Source organism: Colius striatus, chromosome 1, assembly GCF_028858725.1.
Source record: "Colius striatus isolate bColStr4 chromosome 1, bColStr4.1.hap1, whole genome shotgun sequence".
Classification (NCBI taxonomy): Eukaryota; Metazoa; Chordata; class Aves; order Coliiformes; family Coliidae; genus Colius; species Colius striatus.
The window spans coordinates 109,503,284-109,530,727 of record NC_084759.1 but is presented as its reverse complement, the minus strand read 5'-3'; the positions used below and the strand labels follow the sequence as shown (position 1 = coordinate 109,530,727).

The window sequence follows — 27,444 nt, the reverse complement described above, 5'->3', positions numbered from 1 at the left end:
GGACAGCCGCGGGGGCGGCCTTGCGAGGCGGCGGCCCCCGAGCCGCCGCGGGAGCCGGTGACGGGGGAGGAGCGGAGTGAATCGGAGCGGAGCCGCACGGAGCGGCCGCTCGCCGCCAGTCCGGCCAGCCGGCCCCGCGGGGAGGCGGCTGCCGGAGCGGGCTGCGGGCGCGCCGGGCGGGGCCGCCCCCGGGCCTCTCCCGCCGCCCCGCGGCATGCTCGCGCCCGCCCCGCGGCGCCGCGCCCCCGCCCCGCGCCTGCCGCCCGCCCGCGCCGCCGGGGCCAGCGGGAAGATGGATGGGCACGTCCTGGGCTGGATCGTCCTCCTGTGGCTCGCAGGTAGGGCCTCGGGCTGCCGGCCGCAGGGGCACGGGCGTCCAGCTGGCCCCGACGTGCCTGTGGCCGTGCCCGGCGGGCTCTCTGCCTTTCCTTAGGGCGAAAACGGGAGGTTTGGGGAAATGCCCGGGCAGGCTACGGGAGGACAGCTGTGGCGGAGACAGTGTGGGGTGGGGGACTTTACGAGGGCGTCCCGCGATGCAGTTGGCGGGCGCTTCGCGGAGAGGGCCGGTCCCATTGGGGACCGAGGGCAGGCAGCCGGCGTCTCCTGCGTGCTGGGGCCTGGCCGGGGGTCCGCGGGGGCAGGTCCGAGCGGCCCCCGGCGCCCCTGCCCGCGGCGGGAGCGGGGAGAGGAGCGCCTGAGACGGGGGAGGTGGGAGCTGGTCCGGGGAGGCAGCTGGAACGCGAGGCAGGGGGGCGGCGGAGTGTCCTTGGCCGAGGTGCAGGAGGGATGGCGACAACCCTCGGCTTCTCCCGCCCGCCCACGCCGAGCCGGGAACAATTGCAGGAACTTCTCTCCCGGTGTCCTGGCCGCACACGCCGCGTAACAGAGGTGTGAGAAGAGGGGGCTGCCCTGCCTCTATCCCGGCTTGCGGGGGGACAGGATCGGGCCCTCCCGGTGATCGTGTAGCCGTACCCAGGCCTTCGTGAGCGCAATAGGGCACTGCCTCTATCGGGGCAGCTCTGGCCCGGCCAGCTCCCAAAGAGGTCGGGAAAGCCCTCCCCAGGGAGGGGGAGGGGGGCCGGAGAGCAGAGAAGGTTCTGCGATGGGGAGAGAGTAGGGGGAGCAAGCTGAAAAGGGGCTGGGTTTGAGGTCTGAACAGCGAGGAATGGAGCGGGTAGGGGTTAGGGCCGAATGAGAGAAAAAGAGGGAGTCCGGTCGGGTCAGCAGCAAAACCTGCTGCTTTGGAGCCGGTGCAGCAGCCAGGCACAGGCAGGAGCAGAAGGCTTGAGGAAAAGCTGCAGCAGGCTGACTTAGCCAGGCAGGCTGGTTACAGGTTGGAAGAAGGAATAGACACATTTGGATTAAGTGGCATATATTTCCCACCACCACCACCAATGTGTCCCACAAAAAAAACCTCCTCAGGCTCTTCCCTCTTCCTATTCAGATTTAGGATTCACAAGCAGTAAATTCAGCTTTTAGTCATAACACTTCTCTCCCACCACCCACCCACCCATCCCTTTCCTTGCTTTTTCACTCTGAGTCATCTTCAACGCCGATGCCTGCCTACTGCTCCTTTCCAGGGTTTCGTGGCCTCATCTGGGGCTTTGGCAGCTTCCAGCTCATCTTCCCTCCTTGCCTCTCCTATTGCCTCCTTCCCTGCCATTTGGCTGCTTCCGAACATGTCCCGCTTGACTGAGTTGGTCTGGAGTGCCAGCACACCCACAACTACCACTTGTTTCCTACTAGGCATACTCCTATGCTGATAAATAACATCCAGTGACTGGTAAAGGAATGCAGGGCGCAGATAAACATGACACTACATTCCTCCCTCTTTTTAAAGAGCTTAGTTATCTGGACATGTCTGGCTTGATCAGGACTTTTCCATCAAGCTAAAAGGCTGGGCTGTTGACACCTTTCTCACTCCATTAAAGGTAGTTCATGATTACTGGCAGCGAGAGAGAGGTACCACTGCAGTAGAAAGATCTTCCAGCCTCCTCTATCCCTGGCTTTTAAGACTGTTTGTCCCTGGTGCTGTTGACTGCCGGCAGGCAACAGGTTAGCCGAAGCTGTGTGCTGAGAGAGAGATGGAGGCAGGCGGTGTCAGCTTGCTCCTCTCCAGCCTCCCAGCCGATGCTACCCAGCTATAGAGCAGGCGCTGCTGTCCCTTTTCATGGCTGAAAGCACATGAGCAAAGGTGTGCGAGTGAGTGTGAGCGTCTGCGGGTGTGCACGGAAAAGGGAGAGAGGCTAGCAAACATGGATTCAAGGCTTCCCTCTCCCCAGTGGCTGTGCAAAGGAATGAAAGGTCTGCATCAAAGTAAGGAGCCCTAAGCCAGCCAGAGTGGTATGCTCCACTCTCAGAAAGAGTAGTGGGGGTTGGGAGGTGGAGGGGACAGGGTAAGAGACAGAGTGCAAGATGGGGAGAAAGCAGGGAGACAAAGGAGAGCCAGAAAGAGAGAGGCTCTTGCCCCCTTCTCTCCCCTCCCCTCCCCTCCTCCCTCCTTGAGGTGGGCTGAGAAATTTCTAATCAGCACTCGCAGTTCCTTTTCTCTCAGCAATAATTCCTCTCTGTTCATTGTTTGTCTTTTATTTTTGGCTCTTGGATTTATCTTTTGTTTGGTTTTGTGCATTGTGATGTTTTACTGCAATTTCAAAAAAACCTCCTTGAGGTACAATGGATTTGATTTGGCTTCTCTTTCTCTTGCTCTACTCTCCCATGTGCCTAGAGCTAGTGTTTTAATAACAACAGCAAAGGGATGAAGAGCAGGTCATCCTTTATTCCTCACTGAAGTGTCACGGGTTAGGGTATGTGTGGGACTGTGTTCTCATTCTAGAAAAAGAAGATACAATTTGTCAAGTATCCTTAAGCTGCTGTGTAAAGCTCGTTCTTGTACACTACCAAGTGCAGCTTGATTCTGGAATGAATCCTCCCCTCATGTTTGCTATTATTCTTATTAATACTGTAATTCCTGATGCATTTAAAACTAGAGAGAAGTGTTGCACTGGAGACCAAACTCCAGTTTTACCTACAGAAGAAGCAGAACAATTTGGTTTTTTTGCTTCACGGCTTGGGCTACGGTTGGAAATGTTACAGTTTGGAGACTGTCAGCATTAAAAATGTGATCTCTCTCTGTTAAGTATTTTTTCACCAGTAATTTAGCACTCTGTACCTGTTTACTCTCCCTGTGCAGAAGAGCCACTGCGATGCAATGGTGTAGTAGAAAGGCAAGTATATTTACTACCTCTGCTTTCCCAGCCATGGTTTGGAGGACCAGGCAGAAGGGGCATGCTGGAGCACAGTTACACTTTGCTGTTTCCTGGCTAACTGAGCAGACTTCTTGGGAAGGCAGGGAACTGGATGGACTGTTTTATGTTTTATGGTATTCATCTGACTTCCCTTGACTGGCTGCATACAAGCATAAGCATAGTGTAACTGGGAAGAAATCTCATGTTTTTTGTACTTTTTATTCCTGTGAGATCACCTTGATTGGAACTGGCACCAGTGGAAATCACACTGCCATCCTGAGGTCAAGTATCAGGGCTTGGTGTTCTAAGGCTTGGAGACACTCTCTCCATTTCTTTTTCTTTGTTCTCAGGTTTTTGGTGGTGACCGATTGCCGAGTGATAGCTCTCAGAATGATTTCTGGGACGCTGAACTAAGACTGTAAATCAGGAGCCGTCTGACAATTGTAACAGCTTTCAGACAGTAACAAGACGGTGGATTTGATCTGGTAAAAATGAGATAATTCACCTAAAAACATCCAGGTCGACTTTTGTGAGTGTGTGAAAGGGGCAGGTCTTAAAAGAGTGCAATGAGCACAGGGAAGTTGATGAACAGAGACTGATACCTAGAAAAGCAGAGGAAATGTCTTGAGCTTTTGTGAAATCCCTTATGCAGTCCCTGCCATCTGAGGGCTGTGTACTTCCCTAGAGAAGTCAAGGGCATGGGACACCTTGGGAGAGAGCATCACAGAGAATGGGGAAGAGCAAGGGGTAGTTCAATGGCTGTTACGATCACTTTGCAAAGTCTGGGCTGTCCCCTACCTGGAGTGCTTTTGTATTGAAGTTCTGTGCTGGGTGTACAAGGCCATGCTCTTCTCTGCTTTGATTCTCCCCCTCTCCAGGCTAAGCAGTTGGAGCTGGTCTCACCTCAGCTGCAGCTAACCTGTTCAGGCATTGGTTTCTTGATGGCTAAAAATGTTGACAATTAGTGGTCATAGAGCTAAGAACACAAGTCTGATGGGAACCAGACCGAGACAGACAATTCATTTGCCACAAGCCACTCAACACAATCTGATGGTGATGGCTTTTGCTGATTAATTGCATGGATTGGATCTAATCCAGCATGAGTAGGCAAGAATCTGTATAACACAATCTCAGTGATCCCACTGACTCTCCACACATCAGTTAATCATCTCTGACTTTCCAGTCTCAAAGCCCAGGTCTTACACCTCCTGATTCAGGCTTGATCCACATTTGAAAGTGTGGACAGTGTGCCTGTATTCAGCAGCGAAGGAAAGAACACTTTTAATCTATGCATAGTAGCCAAGGCATGAAAAAGAAAGATACAGCATCCTTTTGGCCAAGAGTATATTTTGTTTGGGCAACTGATACAAATGACCCTAGGAGGACTGCCTGTCACCAATGAATGTATGCTTTTCTTCTAAAGCCCCTATGTATAGACTAGGAATAGTTCTTCTCAGGTGCCTGGTTCAAGGCTCAAGGACATCTGTTCTGCTTCACAACTGCCATTCCTGCCAATAAAGGTGCATAAAATTAGGGGATGTAGTTTCATAGCGTCAGCTGTACTGTCTCAGCCAAGTGACAGTGTGAGTCAAATGATTGCAAAGGAAGTGATGTGATGTACTCACAGATAGGGAGCCCCATGCTGACCTGAACAATAATGTGTGCTGCCTTCTCTTGGATTCAAGTCTTATGTGCTAGAAAGATGAGTCTGAGAGCTGTTACACTGAACTACAGTATTTGGCTTTGCCATTATTTACAGGGATTAGTGCTTCACATCAACTTTATTCTAGTAGATGACCTTTATGGTCCCTTCCAACCCAAACCATTCTATGATTCCATGAGTCCATTCATGAGGGCTAAACTAAGGCTGTGTAGTGAAGCTGAACTTAAAGGACTTTTCCAACCTAAATGACTCTAGGATTCTAAATCTTCCTGGGATTCATCTGACCTCAGGGAGGCATAGGCTTTGCCAGAGGGCAACTGAAAATCAAGAACCTTTTTCACCTCACAATTGCCTTCTCTCTTTTACTCATGGAAGGTGCTTATGAAGATCAGTCTCACAAGGCTGAAATGTGCCCTTACAAATACTCCTTCTATAATCACTCCCTGGAATTTTCTTTAATCACCACTAAAATGTATTAGTGATAGCTTATGTGTAATGTTGATTGCATAGTTTGAATGCATAATCTGAGGACAGTTTGTGAAAAGGGTGAGAGAAAGGGGACAAATACACACTGCAAATGAGAAACAGACAAACCCCATAGAAGTGTATTTCTGAAGTGTGATAATGTTTAAGCTTTTCTCTGGGAGTGTATATATCCACATGCACAGACAAAACCATGGAGTCTCCTTTTATTTTCTGAGAGTAAGGATAGTTGTGTTTTTAAGATGTACATGATTAATATTTGCAGACCTTTTTCTTGGGATTTAGGAGAACGAGAAAGAAGGAATGCAAAGTTGTCACATAGTCATGAGACTCCCACGAGCTAGATTTTTCTTGTGAAAGTTCAAACATTATGAAGTTCACAATGAACAGGTTGCTTCTCTGGAGTGCAGGAATTACATTTTCATGATGATTTTGAAATAAGGGCTAATCTTACTCTGTCAAAACATAGCAGAGCACAATTCACTGTCTTTGTAGTCCTACTTATATTAAACTAGACAAAGAGTTACCACGGTGCTGTCACTAGGCTTGTCATCCTTTTTCACATCTTTCACTTTTTTTTTCCTCTGTTGCATAAACTGCCCAAAGTTCTGTTCTGTGATACATCTGAGGCTTTACTTATCTTGGCTACTCTCTTGAAGGTTTTTGATCTCAGCAGTTTCTTCTTGAAGTTGAGGAAATCCTAAGTAGACCCCTATAATTCACATGCACGGACATAACTGACAGGTATAAAGTCACCATCTTGTCTTGAGGCAGCTGGACATCCTGTTGGCCTTTTTGATGGACACCATTACAGCAATGACGTACTACATGATTCCCATCCTTTTTTTTGTTTGGCAGAGGAAATAACAGGTGTATAATTTCCCAGTTCAGCCATATATAATTATATATAATTTGACTTAAATAGAGTGAGAATTTCCACTGCTCCAGTCTCAGTCTGAGGCACTGTGTTGCTCTTAAATGCTATTTCAGGAAAGGATCCGAAAATAATACTTGAAAAGTTAATGAAGAGCTTGGGATAGGATATAGGAGATTAATGCACCTGTCCCAAATGCTTTTGGGTAGAAAAAGAATTCCTACGTTTTCCCAAAACTGCTTTTCTTTTCTTGATGTAGACATTCACATGGGGGTAGGGTGGGGAAAGTTAGTCAGATGAGAATTTGGTGAATCGCAGATAATCATTTATTTAAGCAGTCCCAGACTTGCCAAACTCATTAACAGGGAAGAAGGGCTATGGTGCATGGTTGGCTGAAAGCACTGTGTTTACTAAGCAGTGTACTTCGTTCACAAGGGAAAGATTTAAATATTCACTGTGTCACAATTTTATCCCTGAAGCTGAACTAACGTAATGAGTCACTTGATCAGCTCATGCCATATGCTGGCTTTGGGCACAGACTGCATGAGGTCAGGCATAGAGTTGCCGGATACAAGTCTGACCTGGACCCATTCATTTTTCAAGGTGTTCATCATGTCTCTTGCAATAAGGTGCAGCCCTGAGAAGCAAGTGGTGGTGTTTTAGTGCCACATGGCCCCCACATTTCTGCCTCTCTGGTCCCTGGCAGTCCCAGCTGCCACTTTTTGAGTTATCTGCCTACACCTCGAGAAGATGGAGGAGTTGCCTCATGCCTCTGTCTTTCCAGTGAGAGCATCTTGTTAGGACCTCAACAGTGTTCTGTGGTACTGTGGAGAGCACCCGTGCTTCAGTTTGTCTTTGGATCCAGGCTTTTGTCACAAAACTAATGGTATCTCCTGTGCAACTTCCAGATGGCTCAAGTATGATAAGCATGTTATACATTCATTATATAGATAATACAGCATTCCTGTGCAAATGCTGTAGCACCCTTGTGCACTGCAAGCATTCACATAGTAGTCATCAGGGTCAAATCATACCTAAGAACAGTAACTCTTTGATAGTATTGGTGATTTTCTTGCCTCTCTGAAATACACTTTTCCTAGGTTCTGTCCATACTGTAGTTTTATCCCCCAACTGATATTGGTGGGTCTTGGTTGTGATTTATAATTTGGACACTGATAACTTGGTGGAGTTAATATTCAGTGTTCGTCCAACTTCTTCATTTTCTTTTGGTTCTGACTCCTGATCATCAAATCTCTGCTTGTTGTTGCTTTTCAGGTCTGAAGCAATATCCAACTTGACCTTGTCCTTTCATGCCTGCCATTGTCATACCGTTGATGCATTTATTGCTTTCTGTCTGCTTTAAGCTCCAGTTCTTTAGTCTATGCCTTTTTTTGTCCCATCCTAAAGATATCTCCTGTCATTTCACTGTCTTTTGCCAGCTTCCATCTTTTTTTCATCCCTAGTTTCTGGAGCAGGTGGTTTCCTTTTGCTGACTCCATTTCCTTTCATTTCTACATAATTTCTTAATCTCCTGCAACGGTGCTCCAGCCCTTTGAAATTATTTTGACCTAGGCTGACACCTTCTTCAGCTTCTTCCAGCTGAATGTAAGCTTCCTGCTTCCATGATTGTCGTCTTGCTTTTCCTTCTGCTTCCGATACTTACCTTGATACGTTTTCCTTACTCTGTTTCCTTCTTTCTTGGCATTTGTTCTTCTCTCCTACTGCTTCCCAATGTCAGGAAACCTTTCTTTGTCCTCAGTCTTTCGTTCGTTTCTAAGCTTCCCCTAAGACCATCAGTCTCTCCTGATGTTGTATAAATATCTCTTCTGTTCCATTTTCTCAAATGTTTCCCTGTGTCTTATTCTCTTTTTGTCTGTGCTCTGCTCATGGCCTTGGATTGATGGGTAACAGGGTGTAGGGAACTGCCATCGTTGACATTTCTCATGCTGAAGCTGGTTCACTTTTCTCACAAACCTCCACCATCAGGCCCTGCTGCCCCTCAGTTACAAACTTCCACTTTCTTCTATAGCCCTTCCTTTCTTCTGGGCTATTTCTGTGCCTCCACAGGCTGGTACATCCTTGCTTGGGAAAGTATCAGCATGTGCTTCCAGTGTTGTATAAGTGACCTCAGTCAGTGCAGCCTGCGGCACAAGAGGGAGGGAAGCAATGAAGGGCATGCGTGGGAGGCTTGAGCCGTTCCCCTGTGTGCAGATGGAGTACCTCGCTCTCCCAAGGGCTGTCTGCTGACATTGCTCACTGACTCTTGGCTTCTCCCTGAGCCACACATGAGTGTGGGTGCAGCTCTCCCATTGGCTTGTAGATAGATATTACATGTTGAGATACATCTTCTCCCTGGCTGTGTGAAAAACTTGAATGTTTGAGCCATTTTCCACTGCATCTCCCACATAGAGCAATTTCTCCTTGTGCTACATGCCAGTCCTGGCAGGAGCTGTGTGATTTGGATCCACTCCTTCATGCATCTCCACAGTTTGGCAGAGCAAGCAGCGCTAACTGGGTAGTAGTGCACAACGGGCTGGACTAGGCACTGTGTGCTGCCTAACTTTCAAAGAGGAGGTATGATGCCACTGAAACTGGAAGGGAGGTGACTTTTTCTGCACTGGGATTGTCATGACCTCATGATCCAGTGCTGGGCCCCTCAGTGCTGCTGGAAAGAATTCAGTGTAGGGCTACCAAGATGATGAAGGGAGTGGAGCGTCTCCCTTATGATGAAAGGCTGAGGGAGCTGGGGCTCTTTAGCTTGGAGGAGAGGAGACTGAGGGGTGACCTCATTAATGTTTACAAATATGTAAAGGGTGGGTGCCAGGAGGATGGAGCCAGGTTCTTCTCAGTGATGTCCAGTGATAGGAAAGGGGCAATGGGTACAAGCTGGAATGTAAGAGGTTCCAAAGACAAGGAAAAACTTCTCCACTGTGAGAGTGATAGAGCACTGGCACAGGCTGCCCAGAGGGATTGTAGAGTCTCCTTCTCCGGGAACATTCAAAACCCACCTGGATGAGTTCCTGTGTGACTTACTTTAGATGGTCCTGCTCCGGTAGGGGTGTTGGACTACATGGTCTCTCGAGGTCCCTTCCAACCCTTAACATTCTATGATTCTGTGATCTGCCACTTTGTCTGACCTGCTGTAGAAGTGGAGGATGGCTGTCCCCAAAATATCTCTTATCTGTGAACCTGTCACAGAAGCCTTGAATCATCATGCCACTGGGTTCCACAGGGTGTAAGAATACTGTATTTGAGCCTTCAGCCCCGTCATGCAGTATGTTTCCTTGTGGCTGTAGGATATTAAAAAAGCAAAGTTACCTCTATTGCCAACAACCCTTGCTTACGTACACTGAGGAGTATTGCACCCTAGCACCTGAAACAGACAGGCATTTTAATTTTATGTATGTGGGGGGAATGGTGTTATGATAAAATGCAGTAGCTCCCTCTTCAAGCAATGCCAAGGCATATGACACTCATATTTTTGTCTTTTAGCTGAGGTGGAAGGGTTGCAGGTCACCGTGCCTGAGAAGAAGAAGGTGGCCATGTTGTTTCAGCCTGCTCTGCTTCGCTGCCATTTCTCTACTTCTTCCACCCAACCAGCTGTGGTACAGTGGAGGTTTAAATCCTACTGCCAGGACCGCATGGGAGAAGCTTTGGGTATGGCAACTTCTGGTTTACAAACAATGAGCAAGAGGAACCTGGACTGGGATCCCTACCTGGACTGTGTGGACAGCAGGAGGACAGTCCGTGTCGTGGCCTCCAAACAAGGATCTGCCGTCACCATAGGGGATTTCTATAAGGAAAGAGATGTCAGCATCGTCCACGGTAACTCTCCTACCCTAGTGATACTTTGTAGGGGTTGAAATGGACGCGTAGCAATTTGGGATTCTGGAGTCTGGCAGCAATTTTTCAGTTAACTCCCTTAGGAAAGGCTACTGGAAGGGAGCTGTTGTATGTCAGACATTTAGGATTCAACCAAACAACTAACCCTGGACCCAAAGGTCCTTTGATATTTGCCTTCATCCGAATCCATGTAGGTCTCCAACCCTGATACAGTATTATTTTCCCTTTGATGGAAGTGGAAGGTTTTTATTCCTGGCTTCTGCATATTGCTAGGTATATAGTTTTTCTTTAATAAAGGAGTGCCAGCAAGAGAGATACGAATTCAGTCTCTATGGGCAAACTTTTTCTTCCTAGCAAACACCACAGATTTTTTCCACGTTCTGAATCATGTTTGCTCAACTCTGGACTTCAACAGCTTACCCTGTCATGAACATAAACCCACACAGCAGTTGGGCATCGTGAAAGGAAGAGATTTCCATGGGGTGGAGATGGGAGGTGGCAGGGTCCTTCGACATTTATTTGGTCTGGAAGGCTATGTGACAAACCTTGTCCCTCAGAAGCACAAGGCTTCTGCTTGATTTGGGAGACCACCTGGCCAGAAGTGGAGACTCCTTGGTGTGGAAACCCAACCTCAGCAAGGGGGAATGTTTTCCTTTGTCTCCATTTAAGGTCTTTCTTCAGTGGATGACTGACATGCTGAAGGGGAGACACTGTCTAAGCCATTCTTATGTGACGTGAATACTGTTGGGACCACAGGCCTTAAGTGATAGGAAGAGAGTCACATTAGTTACCCCTTCTGCTCTCAGCATTTGCAGAGCAAGCTGCCTCTGTGGTATTACCTGTTTTCCCATTTACAGGCTCACAGTCCTGAGCTTGTTGGTTTTTCCTGGACACTGTGATATTCTGGGTAAGGTAAATTCCCCTTCTTGGTAAGAAAATGAAATAGATTTGGGACACAGAGACAGAACTAGTGCTTATAACACTTCACGGTTCCTATAGGTGTTGGAGGGAGAGCTTGACTTTTCTTTTTTGCCTTTCAGATGCAGACCTTCAGATTGGGAAGTTGATGTGGGGAGACAGCGGGCTCTATTATTGCCTTATTATCACGCCAGATGATGTGGAGGGCAAGAATGAAGAATCGGTGGAGCTGCTTGTGCTTGGTAAGCCCTCTTGCCAGATTGCTTTTTCAGCAGATAGCTGATGCATCTTTCCTTCTCTTTCAGCTCTCTACTTATCTATGCACCATATTACTATGGGTGTAAGATACATGTAAAACAGTCCCCTCAGTACCTTCACCATTGCCTTACACCTTGTGCAGTCATTCACACCTAGGCAAAGTGGGTGGCAAATGCTACCAAACCAGAATAGTAGTGTTGACACCCACACTGCTCACACATTACACAGGCATAAATGACTACAAAAAGTGCAGGGCTATGGAAGGTCAGAATCCTTGTTTTTAAGGCATAAAACCATAAACTTGTAGCAAAGCAAACGCTTGAGACAGTCTTTTAAAAATAGACACCTGGAACACTTCAGATCGTACGCTTTTTGCAGTCTTTTAACATTCCCTTCATCCCACTCTTCTGACCTATGAGGATGTGAAGAAGCACTGCATTTGTCTGCTTGAGTGTGTCAGTTTGGAGAGTTTTTCCATCTACTTAGTTACGCCTGTCCAGTTAGAAGTGCAGTTTCACAGATGCCCTAATTGGGTCTGAGCTGGTGCTCCCCCTGAAAGGACCTGTCCTCTTTCTGGTATGCGTACTTGACTCTGTTTCTGTTAAGCTTCCTCGAACAGTGCAGTGAGCAGGACCAGTTTCTTTCCTGTATGCAGGGTTAACTGATGGGTTCCACAGTCCATCTCACTGTAAAGGGTGAAAAAGCACCCATCCTAGCTAGTGGAGAGAAGCAGCGTGGAATGTGTTTTTCAGGGACATTTGTTGACACTGCTGTGAGTGAGCTGTAGTACTTCATCTCTAGACTGTCCAAAGAAAGTAAGATGAGTTTTTCCCAACTTACCTTTAGACCTGCTAACACCAGTGATTGTCTGGTCAGCATGCTCACGTGGTTCTTGGGTGTACAGTTTCTGTACATAGAATCACAGAATGGTAGGGGTTGGAAGAGACCTTTAGAGATCATCTAGTCCAGCCCCCTGCTAAAGCAGGTTCACCTATATCAGGTCACACAGGAACACGTCCAGCTGGGTTTTGAAAACCTTCAGAGAAAGAGACTCTACACTGTCTCTGGGCAACCTGTGCCAGAGCTCCCTCACCCTAACAGGAAAGAAGTTTTCCCTGCATTTAAGTGGAACTTTTGTGTTCCAGCTTGTGCCCATTTCCTCTTGTGTCACTGGACACTACAGAAGAAAAAAGTTGCCTCATTATACATCCTGTGAAGGAAATGTTAAAAAGCTTGGGTCTATAGTGTGTAGGTGACATGATAGAACATGTCTTGTCAAGTGCCCTGCTCTCATTGCTCAGGTTATAGTTTAATTGGCACTTATATTTGGAGCCATAGTTGCCATCCCAAAGTAAACTGGAATGAATGAGTGAGTGACTATGACAGTGTTATCATCTCACCTCACTCCTTTGGATGTCAGTCAAGCAATGGACAACTGGAGAATGGGTCTCTCCAGAAAAGAGTGTCATACATCTCTCTAAATTCATGATGTGACTGTGTATCAGATGCTAGAGGTGCAAGATTGACCTAATTCAGGCAAAGTTATCTCTGGCAAGGGGCACTTTTAGCTGTTGTATAGCCTCTCCAGGAGAGCCAGCTGTGGCTGCATGGTGATAGGCTGCTGAAATTTGTCCCTTCTTCACCTTTCTGTCCAGGATTTGGTGTCATCCTCTTTTGTATGTCTACAGCTGCGCTCAGACACCAGCGATGAAACAGTGCCATGGTAACAGGAAGAATCTGTTTTTCAGTGTGTACAGAAGACTATGGGGGTGCAAACAAAGAAATCCCCTCTTTTGAAGCTGGCTTGATGATGACCCCAACCCCAGTTCATTGTAGTTATATTGGGAGGAAACATGCAGTTTAGGCTGCATTACCTTGACCACATGCGTGTTTCTGTTCACTACAGCCTGTGGGTCTGACCTTGCACTTTGTGCAGCACTCTGCTAAGTTTGGCAGCAGCATGAAAGCATACTTGTCGTGGGCATACTTTGTTCTGCCTCATGCTGTTTGGCACAGCTTGTACGTGTTCTTTTTCCTGGGTAGTGTATATGGAGGCTACATTCCAGCTTTCGGAGCGATTCCAGGTTACCTACCCATTTAATTTGCCTTCCTTGCCTTCCAGCAGCCAGTGGTGAAAATAGCATTTCTTAATATTCTGGCATCTTCTGGGACATTTTGTATTCCATCCCACTGCTTGGAGGGAGACAGCGAGTGCAGATGCTGATTGGAGCGATTCCACAGTCCTACGGGACATGCAGTGAAAGGGTTTGGTTTGCCGTTTCACTGTTTGCTGCACTTTGGGTGGAACCCAGTTTCCCTGTTAAAACCGCTGAAGCAATGGAGGGTCAGTATCTGTGAGAGGCACTGTGGTCCCCAGAGCACATTGCTGTTTTTTCCCTGCTGACAGTAGTCTTTCAAATATCATTTACATTGCTTATTTTGGGACTGCTGCATGATTTAAGCATAGATTAAAATTTTGGACAGAGCAGAGGTTCTACCCACTGATGGCATTGGTGGAGGAAGACAGAAAAATCAGAACGGAAAAGGGAATACCTTTCTAGTGATTTCATATTAATGCCAAGGTGAAATATGTGTTTAGGTTAGAGAAGGATTGTGCTGGATGGAGCCATTTAATATCACATAGAAACCTTTAAAGGTCTGAGAGGCAAAAATGGTATATACCTAATATTATCAATAAAATAAGGGAAATTTACTTAGCTAAAAGTGGAGGATCCTACTTGTATACAGTAAGTTTCACCATTAAAAATTGGTCAAAAGCTGCTTTATCACAACTTGGAGCAAAATCCAGAACCCAAGCAAGTTACAGATTTATTTTTTTTTACCTAGGGAAGCAATCACAGAGATTTCCAATGTAGTCTTTAAGTAGCCAGTCAGCCTGGGTCTTGAAGAGATTGTGTGTTGAGTTTTGTCACCTGGATGTGTCATGTTGACAAACAAAGTAGCTGGACAACTCTAGGTAGCATCAGAGAATCACTTTCATTGTCTTCATTTTCAGCCTATTTCAGAAAAACACATAAACATTTGTTTATATCCATTTGTGCTGAGCAAAATAGGATTTATAAAGCATACCTGTAGTTAAGCATGTGCTTATGTGCTTTGCTGAAAAGGCCATTCAGTAAGTTTTGCTTAATCAGGGACTTTAACCCTCAGAAACTCAGGAGATTGGCCAGTAGTGAAGCTCCTGCAGAGTAAAGAAAGAATTTAAATTAAAAAGTCTTATTCCACTTTTATTAAATATTTATGTTTTTGTAGGATTTGGAATTGCCAAACAAGGTCTGACATACTGGAAACTCTATGAACTCTAGTTCTGCTGCAGCAGAACTAGACTAGTACAGGGCTTGGCAATTCCACAGCAGGAGTCAAGTGATGCTCTCTGCTTTCCTGTGTTTTTAGAGAAATGTGGTACCTTTTGCTGACATTGCAGCTGGGCTAGTGAATCCATTTGCAACTTTGTACATTTTTATTTTTAAGAACTAACCTAATTGACTCAAAAAGGCTGTATCCTAAATTTAAGCGAATCAACATTTCTGTCTTAGTAGCCAGCAGCTGAGTGTCCTGCTTCTTGAAACACAGACAGTGCTATTAATCAAATTGCTATTTGTGGCCCCTCTGCATTGCTTTTTTATATGAGAATGTCAGTGGGCTTCAGTAAAGAAGTTTGTTGCAGCCATTGTTGAAGTCTACCAGTGCAGTGGATGCAGGGTGTCCAGAGAAACTTTCAAATCAGGGCAGTGTCAACAGTACCCCATCTTGGATTCACGTGACCCACAACAGGAAGCAGACTAAAGGTAACTGGTAAGGGATTGCACATAATTCAGTTAGCTTTTCTGAGAGCAAAAACATACTAATAAGGTGCAGGGTCATGTGAAAGCAGCTACACTACTCCTTTCCCAGGCTGATACAGCTACAGAGCAATGGCTGTAGGTATACCTAGGCACAGCTGGCTGCCCTGAAGTATGTAGTTCTGTGCACATGCCAGTCAGTGTTTGCCTTACAAGCTTTCACATAGCTTGGATGTGCTTCACGGAGCAGTGGCTTAATTCCCAAGGAGGTATCAAGTTCCTGGAAGAGACAGGAAAGTGATCCACTAATTCCAGTTGTTGGTTTCATACTTTGCTTAGTGGTCCATGTGCTTTGCCAGACAACTATTGCCTGCTGGGTTTTTTTTTTTCCATCTGATTTGGTAGCTAATCCATAAGTTATATATTAGTGAGGTATTGTTTTATAATTAGCCTTTTAGAAGCTTTTACCACTGTTATACTTTAAGTAACATCAATTATCACATGAGGTTTTTGTTAATAACTGAAGTCAGCTAGCACTTAATGTTCATAAACTGGCATCTTTAGTAGTTTGTATGACTGGCCAATATTGAGGTAGGCTAAACACAAGATTTATGAAGTCTGACACCAGTAGGTAGGAGAGAATGTAGATACGTATACAGCCAGCATATTGCACAGTAATTTAATGTACTAATAGACATACGTTGGCTTTCAGAGAGGATAAATCTCTGCTGGGACATGTGTGTATGGTGTGCAATGCTAATAAGACAGTTCTTACTCAGCAAAGTGACTCAATAGCTGGTATAAATATAGCCAGGTTTGAAGTCTTTTGTGTGCCAGGAGAGACTGCGTTATAGAAGTTGATGTGGTAGCGGAAATGGAAAAGTTCTTGGCAAAATATTCCCTTATAAGACGATGGTTTTAGGATTTTGCTCCATTTCACTGAAAAGCTGCCAGTACTTGGTCACAGCAGTTGGCAGAGCTGTCAGTGCTACTGGCCGTGGGTTAAGGATGAGAGGGCCAGATCTCAGCCGGGGAGGTGTCTGTAAACAGCCTCATGGTGAGGGCTCTCCGACCTTCAGCTGTGCCTTCGTGACCAAAGGCGAGTAGTACCAGTGGGTGAAGGAAGTGATTGGCATGGGAGCCCTCTGCTTAAAAATCCAGGAAAGGCGTTGATGCCAAGAGGACTGCTGCCCTCCTCTCACCCCCAAAGTGCTGCTTCCATCCTTGCTAGACACTGCTGCCTGCCCCACGCTACTGTGCTGCCGCCATTGTCATCTGAGTCCGGTCCCCCTTGTCCTAGCCCGGCCCACTTCTAGTTCTTTATTTCACACCATTTAGAAGTGCTACTTGTTGCCAAGGATTTTTTACCCCCCTTTTCCTCCCTATTTGCCAGTGACAGCCACACGCTGCTCACAAAGGAGGCTGGCGTGATTAGAAGACCTCCGTTACTAAGGTAGCCATGGCAACAGCCTCCTTGGAGGTCTTTGTTGCCTGCTAAAACTTTGATCTCCAAGAAGGGCCACTGCTGTTTCTCTTTCCAATTGAAGTGAAGGATGGGAAGAAAGGATAAAGTTTACTCTGAGCAGAAGAACTTACTGCAGAGCCATGCTCTCCCAATAAATCTCACAGCAGCTTCCTTGGTGAATTTACAAGGGCCACACTTCCTCTCCTGTGCTTTTCAGCTTCCCCTCAGGGCAATGTCTTGTGCCAGGGGCCTCTTGCCTGTGGTACAGCTTGGCAAATTTTCCCGCTACTGAGGAATAAATAGTTCCCTCTGTAGCTGCTGCCTCACATGGTCCCACTGCTGCAGGTAGCGCTGCAGAGACAGCCCTCAGCAGGGAAACTAATTCAACAGTCATTCCCACATTTACCCAATGTTTATCACATTTACACAGTTGCCAGTATTTGCCATCTTCCCATATTTTCCCAATTGCCATGTTCCTGGCTGCACCTGCGCCTACTTTATTCATGTAATTTCTTTTCAGCTGCACCGCTTACTCTAATTATTTTTGTGTCTCTTCTCTTCAGACTCTCTGCTAATTGTCTGCTTGACTCCAGGTCCTCCCTGATCTGCTGCTGTTTGCTCCCTCGCTCTGTCACCCGCCTGCCTCCTGTGTATTATTAACTCCTGTCCTCGCTCGCTTCTTCCGTATCTCTGCACCTTCTGGAGCTGCTCTGCACCCCATCAGCTTTTCCTCTTCTGTTCCTGCTGCCCTGTACCATTGTGCTTTGCCAGTGCAGACTGGGGGCTCGTGGGCTGCCATGCCCTTGGAGCCTGGCTGGGGCCTGGATTGCGCAGTATGCCTGGTGAGAGGTCACTGCAGGCTGGTAAAACCCTGCAGCAGCACCATGGGAATAGGTGGGAGTGTGTCCCAGATCTCTGCTGGAATGAGGACAAGTTCCTAGCTCCAACAGAGACACTCAGGACAACCCTGGTAAATGGGGCCATTATCTATTGCCTCTTTCCCCCTGGGGGTATCTGCTGGGGCTGAGTAGTGAGAGTTTGCACAGAGGACATGTAGCCCTTGGGGATGGGGACACAGAGCTATGACTTGGCTAGCTGTTGTGTCCAGCTATGTCTCAGAGAGCCTGCGCTTATCTTTCTCAGGTGGGCAGAGCCGCTGGGCAGAGGTGTTACAGCCAGATGGTCTCTTGGCAGGACGTTTTACGTTTTGCTGCATTTTTTTTCTCCCCACTGATTGCTATCCATCCCCAGCCCTCCACCTTAATGTTGCCTTAAAAAAAGCTCCTTAAAAAAAACAACTAAGAGATAAGTGAGGTGAGCTTAATGCCTGTGGAAGAAGCAGCCTAGGCATAGAGAGCTGGAAAGGCAGTGGCCATGGGTGCTGTGGCCGTCTGCTGACGGGCATTTCAGCCATGGGTCCAAAAGGTGTCCTTGCTCACTGGAACTCTGCCCCCTCTGCCAGGTGTTGCAAGACCCACCATGGTCCAGGCACACAGTGGCCATGCCAGGGCCAGGCTTGCCCAGGGCAGGCAGGCAGGACTCAGCAGTGGCCCTTGTCCCGCTCATCAGAGCTGCCCCTGACCCTGTGCCTGCTGGCTGACAAGCAGGCTCCACCTATTGCTTTGCTCCACTTGTTGCTGGCAGTGGCAGGTGGAAAGTCACCTTCAGTGAGGGTGGCAGGGAGCCTCCTGTAGCTGTGGCAACTGCAGGGCAGTCATGGCAGCAGGCCTGTCTGTGTGCTTCATCCACTGAGGTGGAAGCATACAGCATGGGGAAGGGTTATTGGTGAATTCATTCATCTCAGGATGGTGAGAGGGGAGAGCCAGGGTGTACTGAAAGCTGCTGGAGGCACAGCAGGCTTTGTGCTTGCTGGCTGTCAGCTGAGCCAGTCAAGGCATCAAGCCCCAGGCTGAGCTGTGGTGGTGCTTACTGCTGCCTTGGGTGACCCCAGTCTTTGTGCGTCTTCAAAGGTGGCTCTGGGACTCCCTGGGATGTATGAGTCCTGACAGGGCAGGGGGGCAATTCCCCCAAGCAGATGCTCAGCAAAGCCAAGTGAGGCTGCATGAGCAGGGGAATACTTGACTGCTCATAGGTAGCAGAGAGGAACTACTTTGGTTGCCTTTGTAACAGGTTACCAAGTTCTCAAGCACTGTTGTTTTTGAGACATGCTGCTTCTCCTTTCAACTTGTAGTTCCTCCTGGGAATCAGGGGGCATCATAAGACCCAGCACTAGCAGGAATTGAGACTCCTCGGATAGGTTCAAAATAAAACAGGCACCTATTTCAGCTTGTGAGATTGAGCTTCTGATTTTTTTACGTCAGCTGCTTTTTCTATGGTACCACAAATCCCAGCCCCAAATTAGCTTTTTGTTCATTGGTGTGTGTTGTCAGACTAGAGCTGCACTTGAGCTTGTGCGGTGGTAATAACATATGGGAGGCAAGCTACATGCCTGCGTCTACCCATATGTTCTGCAGGCATATGACTCTTGTGTACATTGTTCACATACACACACAGACAGAGGCCTGTGCAAGAATTGCATATTCTTTGTGCATGCTGGGAAAATAAAGTATTATTTTATATGCATGTGGAATGTAGTGTAAATCTAGAATATAGTGGCACAAGGCATACATTTGTTGCATGTGTTTGGAGCCCACTTGTGGCATCCAGGACTTAAGCCACACGTATGTTGCATACGTGTCTTTATATTTCTTGTCAGCAGAAAGCATACCTGAGCTATTTTCCATAACAAGCTAGCTGTCAGCAGTTTGGATGCTTGATCCTTCCAGCAAACGGTCTCCAAAGAATTTCATGAAACCCTTTTACATGTAGATGAAAATCTTGCAGTAGACTGATGGCAAGAGTCCTCCTTGAAAATAGTAAATTATCTGAAGGATCAGCATTGTATCTTTTGCCGAGGCTTCGGGAGCACACCTCGTCATGATGGCGTCACCGTGAGTACTAGACAGCTTTGATGAGTTGCAACTGGTTGCAGAGCACTGCCTGCAGGGTACGTTTATTATGGCTCCAGCAGGCATCCTTGTGGATTTTTGATCCCTACAGAACCTCTGCTGAAGCACTGAGGAAAAATGGACAGTGGGAATTTGATTATAATGTGCTTCAAGGACAGACCAGAGGCTAAGGAACTTGGGATCCAGCTCATCATTCTGCCTCAGTGCTGCTTAGTGCAGGATCTGAAGGGCATGTGGGGAGGTTAGAGGTAGCTTTTTACCACTTCTATTTACCCCGTAGCTGCTTCTCTTCTGTTATACCCACAATGTATGCCTCTCTTCACAGTGCAGCTCTCCTGCCTTATGCATGTCTTCAAAAAACCCAGCATGGTCCTGTTGCCATATAAAAGACTACATAGCACAGCTGTACATAGGGCTGCTCCCCTCATGCACAGAGGGTGTCAATTATAGCTAAACCCTGTGCAGGATGTTTGCTGTGTATTAGAAATATCCCAGACATTCAGTGCCAAAACAAATAGGCACCAAGCAGCCTTTGGGCTTGGATTTTTATTGTATTCAGTTATAAATTAGAAGTACATGCTGCTTTTTTTTTTTTCCCCCCCCTTTTTGCAAAGTAATTCCACAAATTTCTACACGAATCTTTCCCTGGTTGGTTTGCTTCACTTGAGAGGTGGCCTTATGTCACACAATCTCACCCAGTTGCTTGTGCATCTTGAAATAAGTAGCACATACAATCACGCTTCACGACACTTTTCCTGGGACTGTCTGTGCAGTTGGAGAGCCCCACACAGTGAGCACCACCCACAAGTGCTGGCTGCATGTGGCTGACTTTTCAAGGGCCTTGGGTTAGAGATGTTTTGCGTCCACCCAAACTACCTCAGTACATTTTTAAAGTAAATAAAATCCTTCTGTTTGAGGGCTGTTGTGCATTTCCAGGAGCTTTTTGCATGTGTAGAGCATAACTCCAGAAAGATGTGTAATCACGCTAAGGGGACCGTCCTCTTCTTGTCATTTTGTGCCTAGATTGGAGAAGCTCTGTTCGGGATACTTTCCCCTCAACTCTGCTGATAAAGATAAAATGCAAGGACACAGAAATGGCAGAAGTGCAGAGACAAACACCAAGCACCACAAGCAAGATGACATCTGTGGTTGCTAGGAATTCACTTAACAGAGTGCAAGTGGGCTGATGAGGAAGGGGACTGGAGGCTAAGGCAGGGGCTGGGGAGTGTGTTTTTCTTGCAGTAACCTCTTTCCTTGTTCTCCTCCTTCTGTCTTTTCTAGGCAGGACAGGGCTGCTTGCTGATCTCTTGCCCAGTTTTGCTGTGGAGATTATGCCAGGTATTCAGTCATTTCACCCTTCAATCACCCAGTCCTCTGTCATCTCGTCTGTCTATCATTCCACAGCATCTCTACGTGGTGTACGTTTCACTCCTATGTGTGTTTAATCTGGGGATAAAAAGAGAAAGGCCTGTCACTTACTGGGAAGATGTGTTGGGTTGTGATCAGAGAGAGATCTGGGAACTGGGGGAGGAATGGCCATGCTGGGAGCCAACAGAGACAGCTGATGTTATGCTAGGATCAGTGTGAGAGCAGAAATACCAGGGCTATTCAGAGCAGGTTTTATATCAAGCTCTCTGCCCTCTCCCTCCTAGCACAAAGAGAAGGATGCTCCAGTCTGAGAGACCTCAGCAGCCCCATGTGCCTTATGGCGTTGTACATCAGCTGTTCTGGGCAGGAGTAACTTCCGCTCTGCAGGCCCTACCCTGCGGCTGCTGTTGTAACCATCACCACAGATGGTAGCACAGGAGGTGCTAGGAACAGAGCACAGGTTAGCAACTCATCAGTGGCCCAGCCCCTCTTGCGCTGCATGGCCAGGGCATTATCTAGGTAGCACCAGGTGGCTGGACCAGACATGAAAGCTCCGTGCCCATGATAAATCCCTTGTTAGCCAAACTCTACTCTTTGCAGAGGAAGCAGGAGACTGTGCAACAGATTGTCCTTGAAAGGGAAAAGCTGTGAGAACATTTAGCCCTTGAGTCATCTAATCATCCCCTTAACAGTGCCCAAGGAGTATTTCTTTCACACATTTGTACAAAAATGAAGCTCTACATAAATGTGTGAAGCTATTTTCAAGTCTGTCCCAGAGATGCAAACAGAGAGAAGGCAGACACTCCCCTACTTCCAGTGTAACCCAAAGCTCCCTGGAAGTTCAGCATGTCAGGAGAGGGGTTGTTTTTTTCAGGCTAGACAAAAGTTGATTCTCTGTCGCCTAACATTTTTCCCCCTTGCTATTTCCAATTCTATTGAATGGGTATGAAATTCTTGTGTGATGGCCAAGTACCTTTCTGATGCCTTCACTGCATGGGTATAAACAACAACAAAGTGTAACAGGCAATGGCAAACCATATTTCAGCTGCTAGCATTGCCCATTCATTACCTGAATAAACAAAAGCAGATGCTTCTGCAAGCACAGAACTGTAGTTTTCAGACAGCAAGGACTCATAGCATTTCAGCTTGGTAGTCATTTGAATCACAGGGTTACACAGTAGGTCTGGAACTGTCTGAATTCCAGTTTTGTGCGTAAAGGAGGAGCCAGCAGACTTTTTTGCTGTTTCCTTAACCTCATCAGAGAAGCAAATAGTATAACTTACTGTGAAGTAAAATCCTTCATGATTCATAGGTCCCCGTGCCTGGTGCGCTCTTTTCAGACATCCACTCCTGGTGCTGAGTGAATATCCTACAACGTGCAATGTACATACTAACTTGACCTTCTGTTGTTCTCCTAGAATGTTTTCAGAAAGACTACAGATACACTTACAACGGACTTACTGTTTGGTTTTTCCCTCTAACAGGCTTTTATCCTTTATAGAGTTGTTTTGAACTGTTGCTAATAGCTCTGGAGGTCTGACATCTGAGCTGCATTGCGTAGCTCTGTCTGGCCACTGCTGTCATGCGATACCATTTCACCACCTTCTCTGTTTCAATGATGGTCATAGAGAACAAGCTGAGAACATGACAGAAGAAAAAGCCACTGAGCTATGAGCCCTGCTCAGATTGGCATAGGTTAGGAAATACAGGACTGGAAAGGATAGTCTGGCTTATTATCTTGCTTGCTATCCCAAACACCAGGTAATTTTGTCCTTTCCATAAACTTAGCCAGCTTCAGAGTCACCTGGCTTCGGTCTTTCTCTGTCCCATTGGATTACTTTCTTTGATGTGCTGCTTCTAGCTTTCATCTGCATTACACTTAGCCTGTTTATGCCCATTTATCTAAGGCCTTTAACTTTAATACCTGCTTTTCCTTCTAGCAGTCATCCTCCTAGCCTATCTACAGACAGTAGCTACATCTGCTCTCAGCCTCTTCTTAACAAACTGACGTGGCAAGCTTCAGCTCTCTTGCTGCAAGGCAGGCTACCAAGTCTCTTCATCTCAAATCCGTGCTTTGCATCAGCTCCAGCCTGAATTCATCTTTTCTTGTACAAAGATGACCAGAGCTGTATAATGTCAGTAACTTCAAATGGAGTTATATGGAGGCCTTATATAACGGCAGTAATATTTCCTTAATGCTACCGGAAATTCCTCCTCTGTTGGACATAGGATTAAATTTGCCATTTTTGTAGCTGTACTGCACTGTGGTTACAATTGTTCTGTGATGGAATAGTACACTGGATCATTTATCTTGTTTTTCAGTTGTTTTCAACTAACAAAGCCCTGTTCAGAACAGAAATTGTGCTCAGTCTTTGAACGTGTGATCCTGAAAGTATTGCTGCATTCCTTGAAATTCAGTATGTTGCTGTCTTTCATGTTTCTTACTGCAAGCACAAAGACAACTGTCTCTGTCTATAACATATTCTAGTCTTCGCCTTTAGTGATGGTGCTTCTCTACCTCTTACCCTCAAGGTACATTTACACCTTATTTTCCATGTCAAGGTAATTCATGAAAATATTGAACAAGGTAGCTGCTGGAACCAGCACTTGAGGAACTGTATCAGCAATCTCCTCCTGGGTCTTACTTTTCCGTTCATGAATGCTTCCCTCCACCCGCCTCCTTATTCGTTAGCTGAGTTTTTCTCAGCATATAGTAACTTCACCAAAAAAAAAATTATCCCACACGGACCAAAATTATCTGCAAATTTAAATGAAATTCATCTGCTTCAGCCGAAAAGGAAATGAAATATTAAAAACATATAAAACATTTCACTTGACACTTCTGAAATGTTGTGATTTGTAAATGCCAGATCTTTGACTGACAGTCGTTAAAGGAAATTTTAAGTTCGAGATTTAAAGTGGCATTAAAAAAGGGGAATTGTTTGGTAAAGAGTTAAGGGAAGTTCCAGCAAAGTGAAGAATTTTACTTTTGTTGAAGCAGAATGCTGTGGATGAATAAAAACTGACCGTTCTTATTTTTGCATTTTACTGAGAACTAGAAAAGTGTTCTGTTTTGGCTGAACATTTTTTCTTGTCTTTTCAGCTTAGCAGTGCAGATGAGAGGTGTGCTGTTTTTGCAGTGTGATTTTGTACTCACATTGCAGTCCTTGTATCAATAGTTCTTCATCTTAAATAATAATGTACCAGGAGACTCCTTAGTGAACACCAGGCTTCTGTTCAGAAACAGTGATCTACTGCTTCTTTTTCCTCTGGACTGGGGGTAAACTCTACCCCACTGCAAAGCAGTCTCACCACTTCTTTCTCTGCTTTCTTACCACCTTTCCAAGGTGGCTGAATAACCACCTGGGTACACCTGGAGTCTTTCCCCACCAGCAGTCTGACTTCTAGAAGAGTTGGTGCACCTTTCAGACATGAAACCAACTCCAGACCTCTTGTACATGCAGAACATTGATATTTCTTGGTTGAGGTGTGTTCATTGACTATTCCTTTAATCCAGGGAATTCACCTGTGGCAGTGGGTGCAGCCCTGTGCACGCAATTCCCTGCAAAGTGCAAGGTGGCCAGATGCAGAACTGGGAGCTACCCCGGGCACCTGAACCCACCACATCTGCTGCTGCAGATTTCCCAACAGCAAAGTCTGAGAAACGTTTTCTTGCTCCCTTTCCCGTTCAAATGCCATCCTGGTTTTTGTGGCCCATCTCTTCCATGCTTTCACTTGTAGGCTGTTTTTCAGCTGCTCCCTTTCGGGGCCTCGCAGGCTTCATCAGAGCTGGGTAGGGGGGAAAAAAAAGTAGTTGTTATGTTTCCTGGCTGGCTGCAGTGCTTGAATAGGATGTTCGTTTGGCACATTCAAAAAGAATAATTGCATGCGTGGGCCTAGTTGCAGAGGGGCAGGCCTGGCTCATTTACTGGGCTATTTATAGCATGCTTTTCACTGTCGTTTGTCCCATTAAAACTAGGATGTGGGGAAGGAACAAACACACAAACAGGGCGTGAACATGGCCAGGAAGAATGAGTCTTTGATGAGATCCAAATGCTAATGGAACATGTCATGTAGCATTGGTACAGGTCTGTTGTGGCATGGAGGATTTCTGTGCTGGGGAAGCAGAGCTCCTGTTTCTGTGCTGCTCGTCTCTCAGCCAGGCAGAGATGTCACAAGAAGGGACTGTTTCCATCGCTCCATTTCTTACTGCCATGTGCCATTTGTGCTTCAACGCAGGGGAACGCAGTCCTAGACATGCAGAGCGTCCACTTCCGTTACTCTCCTATCTATTTTGCCCCTCTGCTGTCCCTTGAAACGATGTTGCTGATGTTCCCTTCCACAGTGATTGCAAATCCTGTGAGTGCCTCCCTTTCTCCCCTTGTTTTCCAGAGTGGGTCTTTGTGGGCCTGGTGATCCTGGGAGCATTCCTGTTCTTCCTCCTGGTGGGGATCTGCTGGTGCCAGTGCTGCCCACACAGCTGCTGCTGTTACGTCCGCTGCCCCTGCTGTCCTGAGTCCTGCTGCTGTCCTCGGGCATGTGAGTGACCCTGTCTAAGCCTCACACAAATCTTCTCATGCACTTCTGCTCCCTGGCAGAACAGGAGAATCTGCTCATATTGCTTCCTTCGCCCTGAGCACTTTGCTTGTCTAAAGAACTAGTTCTTAGGGGGTGAAGCATCTGACCTATCGCTAAATGGTTGAGCGCTCAAAGTTAATTACAAACGTAATTCTCTGAGCCCTCCCTGCCTTGGCAGCTGTTCCTGCTTCTCCAAAGTGTCATGCTCCCCTTCCACGGTTATTGTCGTGTCAGTGAATGTTGTGGGTCAGAGCTAAGAGCATCCTAGGAGGTTTCCTCCCAGCAATGCAAAGTAGCTAGCTGCCCTCTACAACTGTGCAGAATCCTTGCAACCCAGCAAGGTTTCTGGTCAATCTGAGGCACATCTGTCAAGTTTCACGAGCCTCATCTGTGCTACTTGAGTCATCAGTTCTAAAGCTCAACAGCCGCTAAATCATGGCAGCAGTCATGGCGGCTGCAGCATGCTGAATGTCCTTCAGTTGCTGGACATCTTGCAGTGCTCAGATGACTTGCAACGGGCATTTTTTTAAACTCCCCTCAGTGCCCTTTGAGGCTTAGAGAAATTCAGATTGGTCCTCGTTTCATTTGTTCAGTTGTCTCCTGCTGGGTTGTCACCAATGTTGGTGATGCACAGGTTTTGGCCGCGTGCTGTGTGGGTCTGTGGGAGTCTTATTTGATACTAACTTTTTGTTTGTTTGTTTGCTTTCCTTTTCAGTGTATGTAGCAGGCAAGGCAGCAAAAGCTGGGTACCCTCCTGCAGTCTCTTCCATGCCAGGTCCATACTACATCCCCAGTGTTCCTGTGACTGGTGTCCCATCTCCTGCTGTGTTGATGGATAAGTCTCACCCCCCTCCCTTAGCCCCAAGTGACTCCAGCGGAGCAAGCCAAAATGGTAATTTGCAGTGCTGTGCACAACCATTTAGTCATCTTACAGGGCTGGGAAAGGGAGGAACAATTGTCACTGATAGAGTGGTATGAACACAAGAAACACAGAGAAACTGCATTTTAATCCCAGCTTGGACAGCAATGTTTGCACCCCTTATGGCCACATCGTCCAACCTTTCTACTGCCATCATTACAGTGTCAGTTTGTGGGTGCCTGGTGATGTCAGCAGGGAATGAGAGGCCTGGTTCATGCCTGAGAGCCCTCTTGATATTGCTGCAAACGCTTAATCGTGGAGGACAAGGCCATTTTGCCCTTAGAGCTGATCCCTTGCAAGCTGCTCCCTCTTGGTAGATTGTTCCTCCTACTCTCTGTAGGGGGTTTGCTGTTCCCCAAGGAATTTTGGTAACAGGGACATGCTCCCTCAGCATTTTTGCCTAAGAGAATTTGGAGCTGGACCCCCCTTACTGTACAGAAGTCAGTAGGTCACGTTTTTTGTTCAGCCCTTGCATTTGTGAAATGTGAATGATAAAAGGCTTCTAACTAGAAAGGAGTTGTGGATCAATGTCAGACATAGAGTATCAGTATGATGACTCTATCTTGGTGAGGGTCACTTCTCCCGCTGCAAAGGAAGCTGCCATCAAAGGATAAGAGGGTAGCTATTTAGCCACATGCTAGCATTTCAAGATCAGAGTGGCTGTCTAAATTCAAACATGCTGCAGCAGAAGTGACTCTCACCAATGTCGAGTCACCATACTGACACAGTATGTTTGACATTGATTAGCCACATTGTCTGATTGATTGCAAAGCACCACACTAATTATCAATCCTTAAATTTGGTCATGACGATGTGTTGATAAAACACTTCTGAAAAGACAAGATCAAGTAGCATAACTGAGCAATTAAAGCTTTTGGAATAACCCTACACATCCTTCTGCTGCCTCAGCCAGTATATTTACCTTTCTGGAATTACAAAAAGTATTTTCCTTCAACAGTCATATTTTCGGGGTTTTTTTCCCCACTGAAATCAAAACAGAGCTCTGGAATAGAGCATCTTGAAATAGGAAATAAATCAATCACTGATCCAAAGCAGGA

At 46.6% G+C, this 27,444-nt stretch overlaps 1 protein-coding gene across 5 annotated transcripts in view; it reads left to right on the top strand.

Moving 5' to 3' along the window:
* The first annotated feature begins 249 nt into the window (after positions 1 to 249).
* ILDR2 (immunoglobulin like domain containing receptor 2) overlaps positions 250 to 27,444 on the top strand; it is a 40,784-nt gene continuing 13,589 nt past the window's right edge. For 2 of the 5 annotated variants that reach the window (XM_062002874.1, XM_062002866.1), the window contains exons 1-6: positions 250 to 338; positions 9,758 to 10,090; positions 11,149 to 11,268; positions 20,803 to 20,859; positions 25,282 to 25,428; positions 26,183 to 26,359. In XM_062002874.1, coding sequence (XP_061858858.1) covers positions 293 to 338; positions 9,758 to 10,090; positions 11,149 to 11,268; positions 20,803 to 20,859; positions 25,282 to 25,428; positions 26,183 to 26,359 — 880 coding nt within the window. In that variant the 5' untranslated portion in view covers positions 250 to 292. The remainder of the gene's footprint in view (positions 339 to 9,757; positions 10,091 to 11,148; positions 11,269 to 20,802; positions 20,860 to 25,281; positions 25,429 to 26,182; positions 26,360 to 27,444) is intronic. The other 3 variants (XM_062002892.1, XM_062002883.1, XM_062002899.1) reach the window with 2 other exon arrangements.